This window comes from Gadus morhua, chromosome 10 (genome assembly GCF_902167405.1).
Source record: "Gadus morhua chromosome 10, gadMor3.0, whole genome shotgun sequence".
In the NCBI taxonomy this organism is placed as follows: Eukaryota; Metazoa; Chordata; class Actinopteri; order Gadiformes; family Gadidae; genus Gadus; species Gadus morhua.
This window is the reverse complement of record NC_044057.1, coordinates 21,073,627-21,096,126: the sequence shown is the minus strand read 5'-3', so window position 1 is coordinate 21,096,126 and position 22,500 is coordinate 21,073,627. Positions and strand designations below refer to the sequence as shown.

The following is a 22,500-nucleotide window of genomic DNA, read 5'->3' as shown; positions in this document are numbered from 1 at the left end:
GTGCCTGTATGTTTGTGAGTCGGTGCGGGTGAGTGTGCATGTGTGTGTGTGCGTCTGTGTCGGTGAGTGCGTGTCTGTGTGCGTGAGTGTGTGGTGTGAATCTCTAATGTGGTTACTGTGTGAGGCATACACAAAGACAAACACACAAACACCCATGCAAACACCAGCGGTTCACACCATGCACCAAAGGTACCCTGACAAGGTGTTTATTACTTTTATATGTTTTAGTGCGCGTGTCCCTTTTCTCGGTGCCAACGTGATAATGTGCCTCGAGATGCGCATTTATAAACCTGCCGTCTGCCCCGACTTGGGGGTCCTTCTTGTTGTTCTCTTTCGCCGCCATTCCCCTCTCTTCTCCTACCCCCTCCTCACAACCAACCAGCACTACCACTCCATACCATCATTCCACTTCCTTCCCTCTCTTGTCCTGTACCATTGTTGTAGTTAGCGGCGTGGTAGCATTTCCCCCCTGTTATTCCATACCGTTGTTATCCCCCAAGTCAAAGTCTATTAATTATTCATCCTTATTCGCTTTTCAAAGCTTTTTGCTCCACTTTCTTCTCAGCAAAGAGCCCATCAGCCGGTGGGGCTTCAAACCAGGACTGTCTCCGCGGGGAGGCAATATGTGGTGTACTCACCGTGAAACCAAATAAAATACCATTGTCTATTCTCTCACTTCGGGAGTTTCAGAGAGAGAGAGAGAGAGAGCGGGAATAAAGCAAACAAGTGAGCGAGTCCTGCTTTTGTACAATGGCTAAGAGCCGAGGCAGGCTGATAGAAAGTCAGGTTTGATCATACCTCCATCTCACTCGCTCGCTCTCTTCCTCTCTCTCTCTCTCTCTCTCTCTCTCTCTCTCTCTCTCTCTCTCTCTCTCTCTCTCTCGCTCTCTCTCTCTCTCTCTCTCTATTCATCACCTCTCTATCTCTATCTCTCTGTCTCTCTCTATTCATCACCTCTCTCTCTTTCTCTCTCGCTCCTCTATTCATCACCTATCTCTCACTCTCTCACTCTCTCTCTCTCTCTCTCTCTCTCTCTCTCTCTCTCTCTCTCTCTCTCTCTCTCTCTCTCTCTCTCTCTCTATCCCTTTCTCTATCTCTCTCTCTCTCTATTCATCACCTCTCTCTCTCTCTGTCTCTCTATTCATCAACTCTCTCTCTGTCTCTCTCTCTCTCTCTCTGTCTCTCTCTCTATTCATCACCTCTCTCTCTCTCTCTCTCTCTCTCTCTCTCTCTCTCTCTCTCTGTCTCCCTATCTCACCGATGATGTCTGCTCGATTCAACTGGAACAGGAGGTTCCAGCGCTGGGACTTCTGCTGTTTTCCTTAATTATCGTAGCTTGTTTACTGTCTCCTGACTGGCCCTCTGTTCGCAGCCCTGAGCATCTGATTGAGCTGTAGACAGGTGAAGAAATGGGTAATCAGTTATGCAACATCCAGCACAGAACACGTCGGGTAAACCAATACAAAGATGAGATAGAGAAAAGGAAGATGGCGAATCACCGGAAACAAGAAGCGCAGGAATGATTTTGAACTCGGCGAAAAACTCCCAGAGGACCGGGCGTAAATTATGTACAGGCAGTTCAGTGCAAAATAGTGTCTACAGTTATGGGCTTAATGCACTGGCTTTTGAGTGGCAGATGCCCAGCACGGCCCTGTGTACTCCTTGTTATTGTGGTTGTTGTTTTTGTTTGTCCCGCTTTTCAACAGAAATTAATGGAAGCGATTTAAGATGCGTGTGCTGGAAAAGAGTCTATTTGAACTTGTCTAATGAATATTATGTAAGCAAATTATTTTTTGCATGAATTTCGATTCGGAAATGTTTTCCTTAAGATCATCATCCTTTAGAGTAAAAACCAATTAGATTGGACTGACTAAGAGTTTAATATGCACAGCACTATTTACACATTCAGTCCACATCAGTTTCCATGACGGCTTCCAGATGGCTTTGTTTAGCATAAACGTTAAATGTCATGTTTGGCTATACTGACACATACATTAACTTCGAAAATATTGTAGCCTTAATATATGCCTTCTACACACTTTCCACAATTAACTAATTAATGATGTGAATGATGGGAAAACAAAGAAAGGCTGAGACAAACCTTATTAAACCTGCAACGCTGGTGACAACAGTTCTACATTCATCAACAAAGCAACGTCGTTGTGTATTTAATTTCCACCGAGAAATTTGAATTGTTTATTATATACCATGAGATACAACCGAACAAACAAGAAACTCTGCTGTACCGCTGCACACTGCAGTCACCGAAACAGACAGAGTTGTGTTTCTAATCGACATATCCGTCTACGATGCCGCTCCACAAATGGCCAGATTTGTCCAAATCCCCCCTATATCTCACCTCTCGTCCCCCCCCCTAACCCCCAACCCTCTCTTTCCCTCGTAGCACCAGCCCTGCTCATAAGTACTACCTGGCCATGGACCCCATGGGGGACATCCTGTACGTGTCGGACACCAGCAGCCGCAGAGTGTACCGGGTGAGGAACCTGGGCCAGCCCAAGGACCCGGCCAGAAACCTGGAGGTGGTGGCTGGCACCGGGGAGCAGTGCTTACCCTTCGACCAGAACCACTGTGGGGAGGGAGGGAAGGCCACTGAGGCGGCGCTCAGCAACCCCAGAGGTAGGACCGCCCTGTCGCGTTAACTTTTCCTTTACCCATACCCGTTTCTATCACCTTGACCTTACATTAGTCCTTGTTCTGACCAATCCCCGAGGTTGGAGCCTTGTCTCGCCATGAAGCTAATCCTCACCCTTACCCATACCCGAGCCTTTTCCTTTACCCATACCTAACTCTTGCCTAACACTCTACCTTACTTTACCTTACATCATCTCACAACTACCATGACCACAACCTTAACCCTTATCGTACCTCAACTGAACCGTAACTGTGCCACTTTAACTCTCCAACTTTCTGCTCGGTAATTGAAAACCCAAATGCTGCGGCTTCCCTGACGAAAGCCTCACGATGGCTCAATCTCTGTTTATGTTTACGACGGGACCAAAGGTTGTTTTTTTCTGCTGCGATTTGCGTCATGGACGGATTGATGCTCAAACTCTGGTGCTCAAACTCAACATCTGCTTTGGACGTGGGTGACTGGCAGCTGCTTTTTGAGGTTTGGAAGGAGTGAGCGAAACAATTAAACTCCAAAACTAGAGCAACTTTTTGTCTGCACAGTCCCATTGCTCACCCGTCTCCTCTGGCTCATTCCGTCATACTGCTCTCCTCGTACCTCCGGATTGAAAACGAATGGCAGTTTGACATGGATCTCCAATTCCCAAGCCTCCTCTTGCAGCATGACTAGAGCAGGTGGGGGAAACCGATGCTTAGCATCCCATCCACACTGCTGATCAGAGGTTAAGGGTATTCAATGAAAGGCGCTATGTTAGGTTTGAATACGACAAACAGATGAGATCTTGATTAGATACATGAGTGGGAAAAAAAGGGAAAAAACAGCTGTGTCTCTAAGGGAAAAGAGGCGACGGGGGGGGGGGGGGGGGTGGGAATATGCATTCTGTCAAATTCCCTTCTCCAATCAAACCCACACACCTGGCCCCTTCAATCCTACCCGGCCCACACTCAAAAGGTATCCTCGGGACTGTCACTCACTCTACACCCACAGACGTCCCCGGCCAGCCCTGTCAGTCAGCCCCGGCAGCGGTGAATGTGAATCCAAAGGCAGTGGCCCCCACGGCGATCGATACACACCTCGCAGTCTATACTCTCACCACCGTAACGCCATGTCTCCATTGCCAGGCCGTACCCGGGCCCTGTAATTTCAACACTGCTTAATTAGGCGGCCAACCCCAATGCCAGAACAAAGCGCTTTGTAATAGATGGTTTACAACACCGACCAGAGGAACGAGGCGAAGCACAATAATTCACATAATAATTTAGCTTTTTTTTCTTTATTTCTTTGCTTCTAACCCTGTCAAATTTTTGACAAATGAAACGAATGTTCGCTCTCTTACTTCGCCCTTCATACCTTGGTACATTCCTTAGGCATAGCCTTCACGCACTAATTGAAGATGCTGTCCCTAGACTCTCTCACTCTACCTCTCTCTTTCTCTCCCTTCACCCTCGATAGCTCGCTCTCTCGCTCTCTCCCTCCCTCCCTCCCTCCCTCCCTCCCTCCCTCCCTCTCTCTCTCTCTCTCTCTCTCTCTCTCTCTCTCTCTCTCTCTCTCTCTCTCTCTCTCTCTCTCTCTCTCTCTCTCTCTCTCTCTCTCTCTCTCTCTCTCTGTGTTTTCTTTCTCTGTGCGACTCGGATCAGGCGTTTGTATGGCCGCCGTGTCTGCCGATGGCAGCGCCGCATGCTTTCACCAGCGCTCATTGTTGCTCCAGCTAACCAGCTCTCTGAAGAATGCTCAAGAGAGCACTGCTGGAACCCCTCTATCCAGCCAGGACAGACCGCCACCCACCCACCTCTACCTACCACCCCCACAACCCTTAGTGTTGGGATGGTAATGAGCTGTGGGCCATCACAGTGTGTCTATCAGTCTTCTATTTGAAGCCGCAGTCCTGTGATTTTTCACCCATTGATCTGGTCTCTGTCCTCTGGTTCGCTGCGTGGTCCAAATTACTGACGTTTCACTCTTCTCCCTCCTCTATTTTTCTCTTTCGTCCTTCCTTTTCTTTCGGTTCTTTTTTTTTTCCCTTCCCCCAATTGATTCTGTCCCTTCGGTGAATCATCATGTCGCGTCTCTGTACTGTGTGTATTGTACGCATACGTGTGCGTGTGCGCGTGCGTGTGCGCGTGCGTGTGCGCATGCGTGTGTGCGTGAGTGTGTGTTTGCGTATGCAAGCCTGCCTGCGTGCCTGTGTTCCCTTTGCAGCGCACGGCGCTCTCTCTCTGAGCGGCGTTTGTGACTTGCCTTGCCATCTCCGCCATGTTTTTCAACGCAGCGGGTGTAAACAACACCGCTGAAGGAGTAATCTATAATGGTGTTTCGGGGCGGCGTTCTGCCCCATAGTCCCCTCCATAGGATTACAACCGAGTGCCCTTCAAGCGTTCCAATGGTGAAGAAGAGATCTGGGGCATTGTTAAGCGCCTGGCGCACCACAGTCAATTAGCTTAGTAAATAAAAGACCTTGCTCCATTTAGGAGGAATCCCCTTGTCTGACATGAAAGAGGCGTCCGTCCCAGGGGGTCCTTGGCCGCCTTGGCTCGCATGTGTTTGGACGCCCCCCCCCCCCCCCCCCCCTCCGCCGCAGCGTACCCCCACCCATTCCCCCTCCTCCACCCTTCTGCTCAACAACACCAAGGGTTTATTCCAACACTCGGAGGAACCAGCTTGTTGTTGGAGGAATAGGCATGTTTTTTTTTTTTCTATTGTTTGTTTGTGCCTTTATTTCCTTCTGCTCGCCCCTTTCTCTCCTTCTCCCTTTCTTCCTTTGTTTTTGCATTTGTTTGTGTACATGTCTGTGTGTGTGTGTCAATGTGTGTGTGTGTGTGTGTGTGTGTGTGTGTGTGTGTGTGTGTGTGTGTGTGTGTGTGTGTGTGTGTGTGTGTGTGTGTGCGTACGAGTACATTCCGACAGAAGCTGGAGTTAAATGAGTGACACCATGGTGGAAGTTTGGGTGATGGCGTTTTTTTTTTTTACCTCCGACTGGGCTTATCTGGTGTTTGTGAACTACACCCAGACAGCAAATCCGACATCTATAGAGGGAGTGTGTGTCTGTGTGTTTTATGTGCTTGTGTGAGTCTTCGTTTTCCATAATATGTGTGTGTGGCTGTGTGTGTTTGTGGGTGCGTTTGTGTGAGTGTGCTTGCAGCGTCACTCTCTTTCTCTGACCCACAGGGGGCAGACTAATGCCCTTATCACAAGCTGACACGCTGCCACCAAATATCTTCCTTTTGACTCCATCTTCTTTCCGCCACTCTCGCTCTCTCCCTCCGTCTCTCTCTCCATCTATCCTATATCGCTCTCTAACTCTCTCTCTCTCTCTCTCTCTCTCTCTCTCTCTCTCTCTCTCTCTCTCTCTCTCTCTCTCTCTCTCTCTCTCTCTCTCTCGCACCCCCTCTCACTCTCTCTCTCCCTCCCTCTCTCTCTCTCTCTCTCTCTCTCTTTCTTTCTCTCTCTCCCTCCATCGTTCTCTTTCTCCCCCTCCCTCTCTCTCTCTCTCTCTCTCTCTCTCTCTCTCTCTCTCTCTCTCTCTCTCTCTCTCTCTCTCTCTCTCTCTCTCACTCTCTCTCTCTTTCCCTCTCTCCCCTTTCCTCTCTTGCTCTCTCGAACACACCATCACACACACAGCCTGATGCCCATCGTGCTCATCCCCACTGCTGTGAGGTTAGCTATCAGTGAGAGAGAGAGAGAGAGAGAGAGAGAGAGAGAGAGAGAGAGAGAGAGAGAGAGAGAGGGAGAGAGAGAGAGAGAGAGAGAGAGAGAGAGAGAGAGAGAGAGAGAGAGAGAGAGAGAGAGAGAGAGAAAAAGAGAGAAGAGAGAGAGAGAGATGGAGCGAGAGAGAGGGAGGGGATAGTGTGTCGGGGCGCGGCGGGCTAACGCGGTGGACTGTTTAAACCATTTCATGGTTATTAGCATGTTGAGCAGCCTGGAAGCTCCACAGACACGGCCGGCGGTCGAGATGCCACATCGCTGCGGTTCCAGGCTAGAGACACCGAACCAGGGAGAGGCTGGCCACCGCATCGGGGGCCCGCACGTTATCTGCCTCGGCTGCCGGTCGAACCGCACAAAGGGAGCTTAGCCCCATGAACGTCTCCTCACAATGGGCAGGAGCAACGCCAGGTCCGCATGTAGGAGCATGTCTTCCCAAGGACTTGGTTTATCATTATTGGTTTAATAGCGGTCGGAACAATGATGGTTCTGGTCGTAAAACTACGGCCCACATCATCAACCCCCAACCCTCCATTCCCCCTTCCCCCCGCCCTCCCCCCACCGCCACAGTCCAGACTCTCTTCTGGGATGGGTGCCATGCTGCCACTGCCGGAGTCGGCGAATGATCTGCACTGGGACTGTTGGAATCACGACTCCGGCGCCTGAACACCGGGTTCTGCTGTTCTCCAGACTGGGTTTAATCCCGGGGCTGTGTGGTTGGGACTGTGCGATCAGGCACAGACGCACCTCTCTCTTCCAGGGAAAAGCCTAGTGGGCTCGAAGGAATATAGGACACGTTCATACCAGAGAGGAATATGAAATACAGGACTTTTGGCGCATTTGGCTTGCACGGCGTTGAGAGTGTGTGTGTTCACCGAGATATCGCTGCCCGCCTCCCCCCCCCCCCCCCCCCCCCCCACTCCCTTCGTAATAAATAAAGAAAGAGGATGGGAGGCTGAAACAGAATGAGGAGAAAGGGAGAGATTGGAGGACAGAATAGGTCGAGGGAGAGAGGTGGAGGAGGAGCACGTGCTCAGACGAGAGAGGGAGAAATAGAGGACAGATAGAGAGGAGGCCGAGGAGGAGGACGTTTACCATGAGAGATAGCTGTGGCGTGTGAGCGAGAGCAATGTCTTTTTGTGTCCGAATCCCGGTGAAGCCGCGACAGTCCCTCAACTCATCTCCATATTAAAATGGCCCTGTAGCCACCTGGTCCCTCGGAGGGTCAACTATCGTTGTTGCTGTTGGTTTAAATGGAGCGCTGCTGAGCGCACCGAAGGGCGTCTGATATTCTGACAATGCATTTCACCTCCAAGTCCTTGTGCGCGCGTGTGTGTGTGCGTGCTTACCTGTGTGCAAGTGCTTGTGTGGTCTGTGAGTTTGTCTACATGCCGCCATGAGATTTGTGTGCATGTAGGATTGCGTGTAAGTGCAAGTGTGTCTGTGTGCGTGTGAGCTTGCTCTCCAGTGTGCAAATGTGTGTGTGTGTGTGTGTGTGTGTGTGTGTGTGTGTGTGTGTGTGTGTGTGTGTGTGTGTGTGTGTGTGTGTGTGTGTGTGTGTGTGTGTGTGTGTTTCTGTATCTGACTATCATTGTGCACTCTATCCGCCTCCTTTTGTTTTGCATTTCACATTGACTGAGCCTTTGTCTTTGCCCCTGGACATTCTTGCATTAATGATACACACATGAATTAATCACACAGCAGCGTACCCTGTGATAATGCAAAATAGCATGATTCCATAAGGGCTCTGCTTTTCCTTTTCTTTTTTTTGTGTATTTTTTTTTTTTACCACTGCTCATTTTCCCCTCTGCACCCTCCGTGGTAATTAGAGAAGGAACAATAGCTTATGAAGAGATATGGATCGCTAAGCGCTGGCAATATGAAGAATTTACTTGAGGCACTGGTGGGATTTCGGTGAACTGAGAGAAAGAAAAGAAACAACGTCTGCTCTGGCTTCGTAGCCCGTCGTCCGGGGCGTCCAACAGCCGTCCAAGCGCCAATGATTTGCCGACAGATAGATAGATAGAGTTGTAAAACAATGTTTTTCCTGGGTTGCTCCGAGTGATAGAGGCTCCCAGGCCACCCACCAGAAAGTAAGCTTCGACTTCCATACTCTGTGCGCCGTTCTGCAGAGCGCTTCCAACTGCACTCACGCCACCACGCTCCGTATTTCACGGGAGGACGTGCGGCTCCCCAAACAGTAAACAGCCGTACAAGCTTTATTTTTTTCTAAAAAGTCCACTGTAAGCTAACAATAAAACGACGTGCCAACTGGCAGTCAAATCTCCGGTATCCACTTCCGTCCGGACTTTATAACTGCGGCCGGGGTGACAGGCAGCTTGTTTGTAGTCAGAGTTTGTAGTGTTGCCCGGAGAGATTACCCAATCGCCCTGTTTGTGTGCGTGTGTGTGTGTGTGTGTGTGTGTGTGTGTGTGTGTGTGTGTGTGTGTGTGTGTGTGTGTGTGTGTGCGTGCGTGTGTAACGAAGCTCTAGGTCAATAAGAAACACGGGCTCCAGGCCAGAGACGCCTCGAGGTGCTCCAGTTAAAGTCGGTTCACTTTTGTGCGTGTGTGTGCGTTTTACGTCTTTTTTTTTTTTGGTTGCGGTTTGATTGACACATGTATGCCTTGGCGAACACGCCGAGGTCCCCAGCCCCTCCGTGGCCCTCCCTGTGAGGCAGCGCTGAGAGACTGTGTTATGGGTGTCTTGTTAAAGGTGTGGCAGGTTGACAACGTCAGTGTGATCATGGGGGATGTGACATCCGTGTCCGTTTAACTGGCTGCGACGGCCCTGGCTGGCAGGCAGCGTGTCACACACCACTGGGACCCAGGCAGGCTGACAGAGGGATGGAGCGATGCCACGGAGAGAGGGGAATAAATGAGACGCTTTTTTTTTTTTTCTGCTGGGCGAATCTCTAATGCACGCACATATACACGCACACCAATGTAAGCGCGCACACACACACACACACACTAAACAAACACACACACGCACACATACATATACATTCCCAAGCAAACATACACACATAGATACACACAGACACACAAACACACACATGCACATGAAGTTATTATATTATTCTGTGTGTGTGTGTGTGTGTGTGTGTGTGTGTGTGTGTGTGTGTGTGTGTGTGTGTGTGTGTGTGTGTGAGTTTGTTCATGTGCGTTGTGCGACAATGTGACTGTGTATTCGTTTTTAACTCTAGGAGTTTGTTCTGAAGCGATCATGTGGTTTGTGTGACAGTGTGCATGTGTGTTTGTTTCATCTCTTCTGTGTTTGTTCTGAAGCGATCATAGGAACAGCAGGACTTCTGTACTTGTTTGTACAGAACAATCAGGATGCTTAGTGATGCCTGCATATACAAGTTGGCAGAATGGATGCTTTCAGGCATGTATGTGTTGATAGTGTGTTTCTGTGTCTGTCTGTCATGTGTGCATGTGTGTGTGTGTGTGTGTTCATGTTTATTTCCAGTCCAGTAAATTTTTGCAACTGGCCACCATTGTCATGAGCAGATCTCAGAGAGAAAAGTGGCAACAGATAGGCAGGGGAAAGCAGTGGCTGACCAGCTGTCTGGACCATCGCTAGCACAACGGCAGATATGTCCGCATCACGTCCTGGGGAGACATGGGCCGACGGAGCTCAGAATTGCTTTCAGAAAGGTTCAACCAATGACAAAATGAGAACGATGTTCAGATAGTCCTCTTGTCCTGCAGGGGGAGATGTCCCCTTTTAAGAAACTTCTGATAGTGTGTGTGTGTGTGTGTGTGTGTGTGTGTGTGTGTGTGTGTGCGTGTGTGTGTGCGTGTGCGTGTGCACGTGTGTGTGTCTGACCTATGGCCCACTGAAACAAGTGTTTCAGTTTCACTGTCACTTCCGCTTCCCTTTCGCCCTTCCACCTACTGAAATCTAAAGATAAGCTGAGATCCGGTGGTTATCTTTGTCAATAGGCGAACAACACTTCATTCCTTCCCCTTTCAAGTGCACGGCGTGGTCCACATCGCTGTGGACTTGAATCTCCCCTGTCACGTTTGTGATGATGTTCTGCCATGTTTTTATTTTTCGTCGACAAGCGAAAAAACACTTTTGTGCTTCCTGCCCATCTGATCGCGACTCTCGAAAGCCGTCGTCGGGCTAATCCACCCCCTCGCCCACTATGACGTCTTGTTCCAGGGTCTCTCTTGATGGAAACCTTGCCCCCTCTGTTTGTTTGATGTACCAAACAGTGGGGCGTAATCTGCCGCCACCCTCCCCTCCCCACCGCCTCTCCCTCCTCCCCCCTCCCTCCTCCCCCCCCCCCCTCCTCCGCCTGCCTCCCCCCCCCCCCCCCCCCCCGCTGATCCTGAAATCCCCCAGCCTTTCATACAGATGTCTCCTGAAAAAATAAAGCTTTTTCCGATTGCTTTTATAATTGGGTTTGTCTGCCGCCTCTGTGATTGCTTTGGATCTCTCTTTTAGTATCAAACAAGGCAATTACCGCCAAGCCGCATATTTTCACGTGGCAAAAAAAAAGCGAGGGGAAATGTTTATTCACAGTGACATTAGCATGTTGCTGTTGCGAAATCTTCATGTGATTCGGCAAATTCTCCCCCTGATGTGTTTTGGCTCTGCATGCTTCTGCATTAGTTAAGAAACAACCGGCCCTGAAAAAGGTGGTAATCAATATGTAATTAATAAGGGTTAATATGTTAACAAACTTATAGCAGTTTATAATTAGATGAGTCACAGTGTCTGATTTAGGCTGTTAATTACTCACAGTCTGTGGGGCTTTAATGCATAATTAATTAACGGCAACATGAATTATTCCTGCTAGCCAAAGATCCCCCACAAATACATTACTCGCTCCAGTTATGATGCAATCTGATATCGATCGACAGTAGGGGAAGTGTTTTTGGAGTCCATATTGGACGGACAGTCGTCATTAGAAACCACACTTAGTGAATGGCTGTTTTTCAACGGTGATGATATTGTTCCGAGGGGATGTCACAACACGTTTATGCATCTGCCGGCAGTGACAGATGGAGGCGATAAAGATCTATTTAATGTGTCTGAGGTCGTCCATCATGTGGTACCAAACAGTAAAGCATGGGTTTATACATGAACACGTACGCCCAATGCAACTGCATGCTTTGCACACACACAAAAACACACACACACACACACACAGGGACATAGGCCTTCATGTTGTCACACTGCTGGTTGTTAGGCTGACTTTAACAACGGGTGTCTGTGTGCAGTGTAATGTTTAGGGCTATAATAAGTATAAAAACGGTATATGGAAAGACCCATCCACACACCCACACACACCCCGTGCATGTTATGTATAAACCAAGGTATCTATTCCATGCGAACAGCAGATACATATTTATATATATATATTTATATTGATGCACACAGCTCATCCTCAAGGTCAAGGGTCAATGAAACGGCAAGTAAAACCCACTGTTATGAGAATGCTGCTGCCTATTAAATATTAGGAAGGGGCGTTCAGAAGATGTCTTTAGCTTACAATTCTCCATGTAAAGTAATGTATTCTCAATGCACAAGAGGTATCACTCGTGGAATCAAACGTCATGGAAATCTCACGTGATCCTTCAGGATATGATCGAGTTGACAAAATAAGCTGTTTTACCCTCATGCACTCATCAGGCTGCAGGTGGACATGATTCACCGGATTGAACAAGGTTCTAACAAGGCTAGGTGGAAAAACAAGTATATTCATGTCATGGCGTCCTTAAGATGTAGCAGCAGAAAAGAAAAAGGACATAACAATAAACTGGGAAGCTGGAATGGGCGAGCCACGACGTGCCAGGGCAACCAACATTTTCATAACAAACACAACAGTGAAGGCCCTATCCAACGGAAGTCAGATGGTATTTTTCAAATGTCTTCCATGAGCCATAAAAATGGAGGTTGTGGCGAGATAGAGGGTTGGTAGCGGTTGCTAGGGTAAACCTTGAATAAACCTTTTGTTTGGGTCTATATAGTCGTATTTTTCTTTCAGAACTTTCAGAAATTTATCCAGAGCTAGCTGAGCTAATTAAATTCTGCAATAACTGGTCAGGAAACACATTTCAATTTAATAACACACCTAAGTTAAACATTTGAAATTTGTATTAATTTATTGGAAAGCATAATCTTGTGGTCAATCATTATGAGTCAATATTTATTGAAAAATATGTCTTCACAAAAAAGGTGTCTTTATTATTATGCATTGTACATGGTCTAGGTCATCCTCCATCCTGGAATTATTAAGTTAATCACTAGCAAGCGTGGTACCATGACCTTTTGGCAATCATTTTGGTTTCACACTAAATGCAGTGTTCCATTAAATATCTTAGTCGAACACACACACACACACACACACACACACACACACACACACACACACACACACACACACACAACACACACACACACACACACACACACACACACACACACACACACAATCACCTCCCCTCTCTCTTCTCCCCAGACCTCCCCTCTCCCCTCTCCCCAGACCTCCCCTCTCTCCTCTCCCCAGACCTCCCCTCTCCCCTCTCCCCAGGCCTCCCCTCTCCCCAGACCTCCCCTCTCCCCAGACCTCCCCTCTCCCCTCTCCCCAGGCCTCCCCTCTCCCCTCTCCCCTCTCCCCAGACCTCCCCTCTCTCCTCTCCCCAGACCTCCCCTATACCCTTTCCCCTCTCCCCAGATGTTTACCCTAGGAATGCTCTCTCTCTCTCTCTCTCTCTCTCTCTCTCTCTCTCTCTCTCTCTCTCTCTCTCTCTCTCTCTCTCTCTCTCTCTCTCTCTCTCTCTCTCTCTCTCTCTCTCTCTCTCTCTCTCTCTCTCTCTCTCTCTCTCTCTCTCTCTCTCTCTCTCTCTCTGGAATAGCTGTTATCAACACTGATGCTCCAGAAGACCCCTCTCTACGACATCATTCAGATCGGTTCGCATTTCAATATTAAAGGAGGGTGGGGGGTATTTTAACAGATATTTATTTGACAAGCACAGGGAACAAAGAGATACACTGATCGAGTGTGATTGGCCTGTAATGCCAAATCGAAACAATTATTCATCATTTCCTCTTTGTCTTTTCCCCCTCTTCTGATTCCGCTCTCTCTCTCTCTCTCTCTCTCTCTCTCTCTCTCTCTCTCTCTCTCACTCTCTCTCTCTCTCTCTCTCTCTCTCTCTCTCTCTCTCTCTCTCTCTCTCTCTCTCTCTCTCTCTCCCTCTCTCTCCCTCTCTCTCTCTCTCTCTCTCTCTCTCTCTCTCTCTCTCTCTCTCTCTCTCTCTCTCTCCTTCTCTGTCTTGGACGCTCTCTCTCTTTCTCCCTCCTTGTCTCGCTCACTTTGTGTGTTTTCTCTAATAACATCTGAGCTGAATGTGAATAGCACCGCGGCATCCTCTCCTCCTCCTCCTCCTCCTCCTCTTTTCCGCTGCGCTCTTCCTCTCTCTCGGTCCTCTCCTATCCTCTCATGCAAGGCCTGGCTCCCTCTCGTCCAAGGTCAATGCAATTCAAGTCTAATTTTCTTTTCTTTGACGGTTTCAAAAGCCCACAGTTCCAACTCAAACCCAAATGTCCGTCTCCCAGTGGAGGCGAGATTTATCTCAATTATCTCCCCGCCTCGCTGTCTGCCAACTCCTAAACACCAGCATCAGCACACACCAGGGTTCACCCGGGGAGAGGTGTACAGTCTTCTGAAGTCTGTGAATATCCATCGTCCATCGTAAAAAAAGAAATTCCCTGAGCGCAGCAAACACGCACTGGCTTTCCCTTCTTCAGCAGGAAAATCCACAACCGCCAAGCGGAATATAGGCTAATCTACAATAACCACAGCACAATATTCTCTCCCCACCACAACAACAACAACAACAACAACCATCAGAGCTAAATCCTTCTCTGTCGAATAATACAACAGAGGAGCGTGCGGGATGCCTTTCTATCTTTCTACTCTCTTTTCCATTATTGTGCACTGGTGTGTGCATGAATGAAGTGGGACCTCTCTGCTGTGTGTGTCTGCACGGCGCCCGCCTGCAGATCGCACCGGGGAGAGTGGGGGCTTGCGTGTGAACGCAACACATGCTAATCCCGGGCCCACTGCGCACTGCCGAGTGCATCGGGGAAATTGCGACAAAAGGCATTAAAAGAACAGAGGGAACTAGGCATGGCAGAAATAGGGAGAGAGACGAGAGGCATACATAAAAGCGGGTGGGTTGGGGGTGATGGGGCTGGGGGTGATGGTGTTGCTGGGGTTGGGGTGGAGGGGGGGCTCTGATGGCTGAAGAGGGAGGGGAAGCAGTCTGCTGGTGTTGAGTGAGCGAGAGAGAGAGAGACAGAGACAAAGAGAGAGAGAGTCCTTTCTGCCTCTCCATGTCCTTGTGCAGGATTTATGAGCTCTAAGATCAGGGACAGGGTTACCCGAGTAGACGTGGTAGCATGGATGGGCTGGATGGGGGGATGAAGCAAGTGACAAGTCAGGGAGAAGGTGTTGAAATTGGTGAGTGTGTGTGCCTTTGTGTGCATCTTGTGTGGGAGGGTTAGGAGAGAGGAAGAGAGAGAGAGAGAGAGAGAGAGAGAGAGAGAGAGAGAGAGAGAGAGAGAGAGAGAGAGAGTGTGATCCTCAATATTTGCAGGCTCTGACTGTGTGGGGACGGGACATCGCTCATGCATAATGTCGGGTGACAGTGGGGGAGAATGTGAATGGGACAACCGGGACGGAGATAAAAAAAGGAGCCCCGTGGAGACCTGTTTGAAAGGTCAAAGGCCGCTGATTTGATTTGCACAGGTGCGGTCGTTCACGAGAGTGGTAGAGAGAGAGAGAGCGCGAGAGAGAGAGAGAGAGAGAGAGAGAGAGAGAGAGAGAGAGAGAGAGAGAGAGAGAGAGAGAGAGAGAGAGAGAGAGAGAGAGAGGGAGAGAGGAGAGAGAGAGAGAGAGAGAGAGAGAGAGAGAGAGAGAGAGAGAGAGAGAGAGAGAGAGAGAGAGAGAGAGGGAGAGAGGGAGAGAGAGAGAGAGAGAGAGAGAGAGAGAGAGAGAGAGAGAGCCGCCAAGGGAGAGAGGGAGAGATGTAGAAAAAAAGGGGTAAGAAAATGACTCTGAAAAAACACAGAGTGAAAGTGCGGAGAGACAATGAGAGAGCGGGAGCAGGAAGAGGGATGTGGGTGGCGACGGCCGGGGGTGAGGGGTGGGGGTGGGGGCGGGAGTGAGGGGTTGTGGGGGGGGGGGGGGGAGTGAGGGGTTGTGGGGGGGGGGGGGGGGGGGGAGTGAGGTTCCATGGGGCGGTGGGTGTAGTGTGGCAACTATAATCTGTCTGTGTCAGAGGGAATGATGAAAGGGCCAAGAGGGAGAGGTCTACAGTTCACCTTCCGGCCTCTGGAGGAAACATGGTGACCCGGGCACTCCTCTCCAGCACCTCCCCTCTGCACCGCCTCTCGCCACCCTCCCTCCTACCAGCACGATTTATGACTCACGCCGTCGGCCCAGGGCCTCCTCGCTGGAGGACGTTTGTACATTTCGGTGTTGCTGCCACATAGACGAGTGCGAGTGTGCCTGTGTGTGTGTGTGTGCCTGTGAGCGTGTGTGTGTTAGAGCGTGCATGTGAGCACTTGTACGTGTGTGTGTGTGTATGTGTGTGTGTGTGTGTGTGTGTGTGTGAGCCAGCACTTGCGCGTGTGTGTGCGTGTGAGCCTGTGGAAGGATGCCACCTCCGCGCCAACAGAACACAGCCAGGTCACTGGCCCGGACGCGGAGGGTAAGCCAAACTGTGTCCTTACAAAAGCCTTGGATGTGCAGGGCGGCAGGAGCTGCACGGCAGACTGACAGGAACACACCAATGGACTTAGATTTCTTTGCCGGATAAAGCGAGCAAAGTAAAGTGAAGCAAGCCTTCGCGGACACACCACGCCACTTTCACCGCACATTCATGACTGCAACAGGGTGGATGTGATTGTGTGAATGGGGGGGGAAATACGAGAAACGACCGCGCTCGATGTTAATGAGGAACCATAAGGATTATGTTTATGTGTTTAAGCGGTGTGGAGGGAAAGGCACTTGATTATCCAGCGTACAGTTGGATTTAAGGTAGGCGAGATGCTCGAAGCGCAAGCACGGTCCGATGCACAGCCATGGCCAGTCCAAGTTTCGCCGTAATATCGGTATGGATGCGGAGTTTGCGCACTGGAGCTTCAGAATTAGCTGAGATTCAATGTTTTACAGGTTACTCACCTTTCAGAGGTGAGGAATGGTTGTATGAACCATGGGCCACGGTCACGGTAACGTAATGTCGTTGTTTCGCCATCTCACGCAGTTCACACTGCGGGCGGCAGCAGCTCAGGAGGTGGAGCGGGTTGGCTGGTAACCTGAAGGTTGTTGGTTCGATCCCCGGCTCCTCCTAGCTGAGTGGCGAGGTGTCCTTGAGCAAGGCACCTAACCCTGAATGTTAGCTCCCGACGCTCTGGCTGACGCCTTGCATGGCTGACTCCGCCGTCGGTGTGTGAATGTGTGCGTGAATGGTGAATGTGAGGCAATATTGTAAATCGCTTTGGGTGGCCAATGGTTAGATAAAGCGCTATATAAATGCAGTCCATTTACATTTACATTCACACAGGCCGACTATTAATTAGCTATAAGCATAATGTTACCAGTGTTGTTTTTTCTTTTTTCCTTTTTACGGAGGAACTTGAGGTGTTGTGTAGGAGGTGTGTGGGGGGGGGGGGGGGGGGGGTGTACGGGTTGAGTCACCGGAACGTTCTTTGTATGGAAATAAGCCGGTGAAGGTCGGCCCTCATCCATAACAGATGATTCATACGCCGCGCTGACCTTTTGTGCCCGGCCCGGTGATGCTTTGTCCTGGACCCGGTGACGCTTTGCCCCCGCCACCCCCCCCTCCGCCCCCAGGCTGCCCTCCCGGCCTGCTGCAGCTTCCCTCCACAAGGAGAGTTCAAGAATACAGCGTCCAAATCAACTCTCACCCACGCACACACACGCAAACACACCCATACACACACACACACACACACACAAACACATACACACAAATATTTTATTATTATTTCGAAATCTTACAAACAACCAGACAACAATGTTCTTTCTGTGTGAGTTTGACGGCCCTGAGGCACCAAACAAACAAAGCAGCCACGAAGAAGGCCAAATGGGTCTTCGCCTAAGGTTTGCACTTACGGCACTTACAAAATTGGCCAAGGGAAGACTTATGACTAAGGACTGATATATACAAACATATAGCGAAGAAAGCAGCGTATGCCTAACGTTTCACACCATGCTCGCTAAGATGGTTTTTAACATAGCTGCTTTTCATAGCGAATATGGGAAAACGATCAGATGAGATGAGACTTTTTGTGGGTGCCCTCTTGACAAAGTCAAGCTCACTTCTCTTTCTCCTCTAGTGCATTGAGTCCCTGTAGCTGAACATCCAAGCCAAGTTATTTCTCCCATTGACGGGCTCAGTCCCTGATTCAACATTGCTGAATCGGCCGAAAAACCGCAGACAATTGTGCTGGACAGTGACAAACCTCCGAAACTAGGGCCAATGATGCTCACGGACAGCCCGACATTGTCTGACAGCCGGCTGTCGGTATGGTGTGCCAGAGACATAGAATTGCCCGGTACATTGGGGTAGGAACGAAGAGGCTGTTGTGATTTCCTTAAATAAACAAAGATATCTTCACCATAAATTAATGCAGAAAAGGCAGAAATTATTGTATAAATTCCACCCCCTCAATGTCTCAGTATACGCCCTTGAGCTGTGATTCAAGGGGCCTCATCTCAAATCTTGCCCTGGGCACCCAATTGGTCGGCGCCGGCCCTGTCCACACGTATCTAAACAGCCCTCATACAAACCAACCCCAAAGCACCGTTTGGAAAGAAAAAACTAACAGCAGCCTACATACATGTTTGAGACAGACACACACACACACACGCACACACACACACACACACACCACAAACACTTCCACCAAACTGTGCACGCCAGTAGCGGGGCACACACACAATGGGTGTTGCAAAACAACCACATGAATTTGCATTAGACACACGAGCCTGAGCAAACAATACCGAGCTGACACACAACTGTCACACCAGCCTGATCGGTAACAATGACATATGACTCATTAAATACGCTTGCAAATATGTGTGCTGGTCCGTGAGCGGATACGCTTACAGCACGCCCCCCCCCCCCCCCCCCCCCCCGGGCGACCCTGGGTCAGGAGTTCACCGCAGCACCTCACCGCTGCAACTAATGTGACAAATAAGTCCTTCCTCCAGTCGCCTTGTTCTAATCCCTTTAGTGGGCCCCGGAATGGAAATATAATTACGTTTGGCTGGTGCAGTGCCTTTGATAAGACAGCGGCCGAGCTGAATGGCTAACCGAGTTGGACGCGTCCCTCTGCCTCACCCCGCTCTCACTTCTTCCCTTTTTTCCCTTCTCCTTCTTTTAGTCCTCCCTCTCACCTCGATCTCCGTCTATCTTTCTAATTGTTGAACCGACGCACACGTCGACGCACTCGCTTTCTTTCTTTCTTCCAAGTCCCCCCCACCCCCCCCCCCCCCCCCCCCCCCCACTACTTTAACCATGTGCCAATTCAAAGCCTCATTGTGTTCCCTCTCCCCCCCCCCCTCTCGCTCTCTCTCCCACCCAGGTATTGCGGTGGATAAAAGGGGCGTCGTTTACTTTGTTGATGGCACCACCATTCAGAAGATTAACGAGCGGGGTCTGCTCTCCACCGTGATTGGCTCAAACGGACTGATGCCGACCCAGCCGCTGAGCTGTGATTCCCGCATGGACATCACTCAGGTGAGTCCCTGGCAGAAGGGCCGGGATTGGATGGGGGAGCGCGGAGGGAACGAGGCGAGACCCTGTTCTCATTAAGAGAATCCTAATGTCTAATGAAGGACTCATTAAATTTAAAAGACTCGCCACTTAAACAAACATCAGATTGGTGTTAATGGCTGTTTACAGTATACAGTATATTGTAGCAAGTGCACCTTGGTGTGTCAGGAGAGTGCACACGTGGGCATACAGTGTGTGTGTGTGTGTGTGTGTGTGTGTGTGTGTGTGTGTGTGTGTGTGTGTGTGTGTGTGTGTGTGTGTGTGTGTGTGTGTGTGCATGCGTTTGTGCGAGCATGCATCTGTGTGCGCTCACATGTGTGTGAGTGCATGCATGCATATAGACAGTAGCATGCATAACACTTAAGACGGATACTGCACGGCCCATCAGTTCACACAGCTCACTTGTATCGCCCCTATTAGAGCTCAGGATGAATTATAGATGAACTGCTTAGTCTACGGAGAGATCTTCATTGCTCACATGCTGTGAATGTGCTTGGGTTGTGTGTGGTTGTATGTGAGTGTGTGCGTAAGTGTGCATATGTTTATGCGTGCGTGCATGCGTGCGTTGTGTTGTGTTGGTGTGTGTGTTTTGTTGAGAGTTTCTGCTACGTTGACCGTCTGTTTGCTTGCTCGCTCGCTCGCTTGTGTGTTTATGTGTGTGTGTGCATTTGTGTGTGCGTGTGCACACAATTATGTGACTCACCCATGCATATGTGTATCATACAGATGTTGATTGTGCTTACAAGAGTTGGTGTGCATTGCATCATTGTCTAGATGTGATAACGGTTCTACATGATACATTTAAAGAGGCCCTTATGGCGTTTTAATCTATCTATTGATTGGTTTCACATAGGGTCTATATGTTTTTTCTCATCATGCAAAAGGGATTCATAGGTGTCATTGTTGAGTTGTTTCAAGGATTAGTTGTCGATATCCTCGAAAGCACAAGACATGATTTATGCCTATTGGATTATTTATTAAAAGGAAAATGATTGAGTAAAGTTCTGGATTTTTTGCAAGAATGTGATTTTTATTTATTTTTTGTTTTATGCACGTCAAAATGGTTAAAATAACCAATATTTGTCTCATACATTTGAAAAGTGTTCGCTGATTAGAGCATACGATGAGAGGTGTCCTACACTCATAAGGGTTTTGTGATTGCTATGTCAAAGACAAATAAGGCTGATTTCTGGAGTAGGTTCTTTCCCGTCAGCTAAGTGGGGCTTTGCTAGGTCGAGAATGTTATGGCCATAAATGCACAGAGGGAAGAGACACCCAGATAACACCAATTGAAAAGTGACAGATGACATGTCGTATTGGAATATAAACAATGGAAGCTTTTGAATTAAGGTGTGCATCTCAGCACCTCAGCAAAGACACAATGGCAAAGAGTATTGTGTGATGATTATTTTGATTCACAGGGTTGAATGCAGACATAATGGGATAGGCTCCTTGATCAGCCAGAACAATGTGTCCGTTGATGACAAAAGGATAAATATAGATGGAGGTTTAGGTAGAAATGATTTACCATTGTTATACATTCATGTCATATCCTTTTTTGAACAAGGATTTATGGACACTGTTTTTGCAGTTGTTTTTACAAGGTAAAAAATATGGAACACCCAACAACTATGACAAGCTAGTGTTTCTGACACCCAAACCGAAAGTGTAAAAAGTAGCACCTGGTGGGGCCTGGCATGGCAGTACCGCTGCACATCTAAAAGGGATCTCTACCGCAGTCAGTCCAGGGAGCTCCGTGTCGCCAGGCATCAGGAAGGGGACGGTTGCGTGTCTGTCTCCTGCGCGTGGCGCGAGCCCCCCCTGTGATGGATCTCCCTCCACCCATAATATGGGGCTTTTGGACTGAAACCCCCTCGTTCTCGTTTGACAGAGGCTATAATTGGACTTGTCAGTGGCAATTTAACATGATCCACTTATTTACGGATGGGTCCTGGATGCCATCCATCACCTGGCTGATCCCCGACCACGCAGGCCTGTCTTCGGCAGCCGCCGACCCAACTCACTACCTGACTGGAGTCTTTGTCTCCGAGTCAGTGTGTGTGTGTGTGTGTGTGTGTTTGTGGGGTCCTTGTGTTTGTGTGTGTCTGCGTGTGCACACGTGTTTGTTGTGTATGCGCCTGGTTCTGAAAGACCACAAAGAGGATGTGATCAATATGGTTTTCTGAGCATAGGTGTGTGTGTGTGTGTGTGTGTGTGTGTGTGTGTGTGTGTGTGTGTGTGTGGGTCTGACTTTGTTTGTTTGTTTGCTTGTGTGGGTGCCTCTCTTTGTGGGTTTGTCTGTATTGGTGTTTGTATCTGTGTGTGTGTGTGTGTCTGAGAGTGTGAGAAGAAAGCTTTTGTACGTGTGTGTGCATGTGCGTGTGTTTATGTGTGTATACATGTGTGAGTGTGTGTTTTTGCGAAATGTGACTGTCTGTGTGTATACATGTGTAAAAACATGCACCAGCCTGCCTCTAGATTTTGGTGACATGTCCCTACGCATATGCACACATATGCATGTGTGTGTGTGTGTGTGTGTGTGTGTGTGTGTGCGTGTGCGAGCACCCCTCTGTGTGTGGTTGTGTTGTGTACCAGGTGCCCTTCCATTGGGTGTGTGGGCCCCGTGGTGGTCGCAGGCGGCTACCTCTGTTATTTGAGCAGACAGTGATCACGGTTATTGGGTGACATTTGGTCCGGTGCCGAGAAGCGGAGCCCGGCGCGGATCCTCTATAAACACACAGAGGCTCCCTGCCCGCCACTGACCTTTGGAAGGCCTGGGAGGCTCGGCCGGCTCAGGGCTGTGTTATTGAAGAAGAATTATTTGTAACACCTGTGATTGACTCTCGCCAGCTATTTGCAGTTATTTGCACTGTGGTGCAGTTTGATATTTAAAGGGAATGGAAATAAATGATTTGCTGTGTGCGTCTGTGTCTGTGTGCGTGTGTGTTTGTGCTTGTGATATGCCTTTGTGTGTGTGTGTGTAACGATGTGTGTGTGTGTGTGTGTTTGTGTGTATGTGTGTGTGTGTGTGTTTGTGTGTATCGATGTGTGAGTGTGTATGTGTGAGGGTCGGTGTTTGTAATATGCTCTTTATGTTTGCCTGTGTATTGATGTGTGTGTGGCTGTGTGTGTGTGTGTGTGTGAATATGCCTTTGTCTCAATGTATTGCCTTACATGTGTGTACGTGTATTGACGTACATGTGAATGCGTCTGTCGTGTGTGTTTACAGGTGCGTCTTGAGTGGCCGACGGACCTGGCGATCAATCCCCTGGACAACTCGCTCTACATCCTTGACAACAACATCGTTCTTCAGGTAGACACAGA

The 22,500-nt window shown here is 49.1% G+C and overlaps 1 protein-coding gene across 1 annotated transcript in view; it reads left to right on the top strand.

Annotated features, from left to right (window-relative positions):
* The window catches only part of tenm1 (teneurin transmembrane protein 1), a gene marked incomplete in the record, with an annotated part of 143,465 nt that overhangs the window by 94,948 nt on the left and 26,017 nt on the right, over window positions 1-22,500 (top strand). Inside the window, 3 exon segments of the mRNA XM_030367748.1 lie at window positions 2,405-2,637; window positions 18,986-19,140; window positions 22,406-22,489. Of these exon segments, the coding sequence (XP_030223608.1) occupies window positions 2,405-2,637; window positions 18,986-19,140; window positions 22,406-22,489 (472 nt within the window).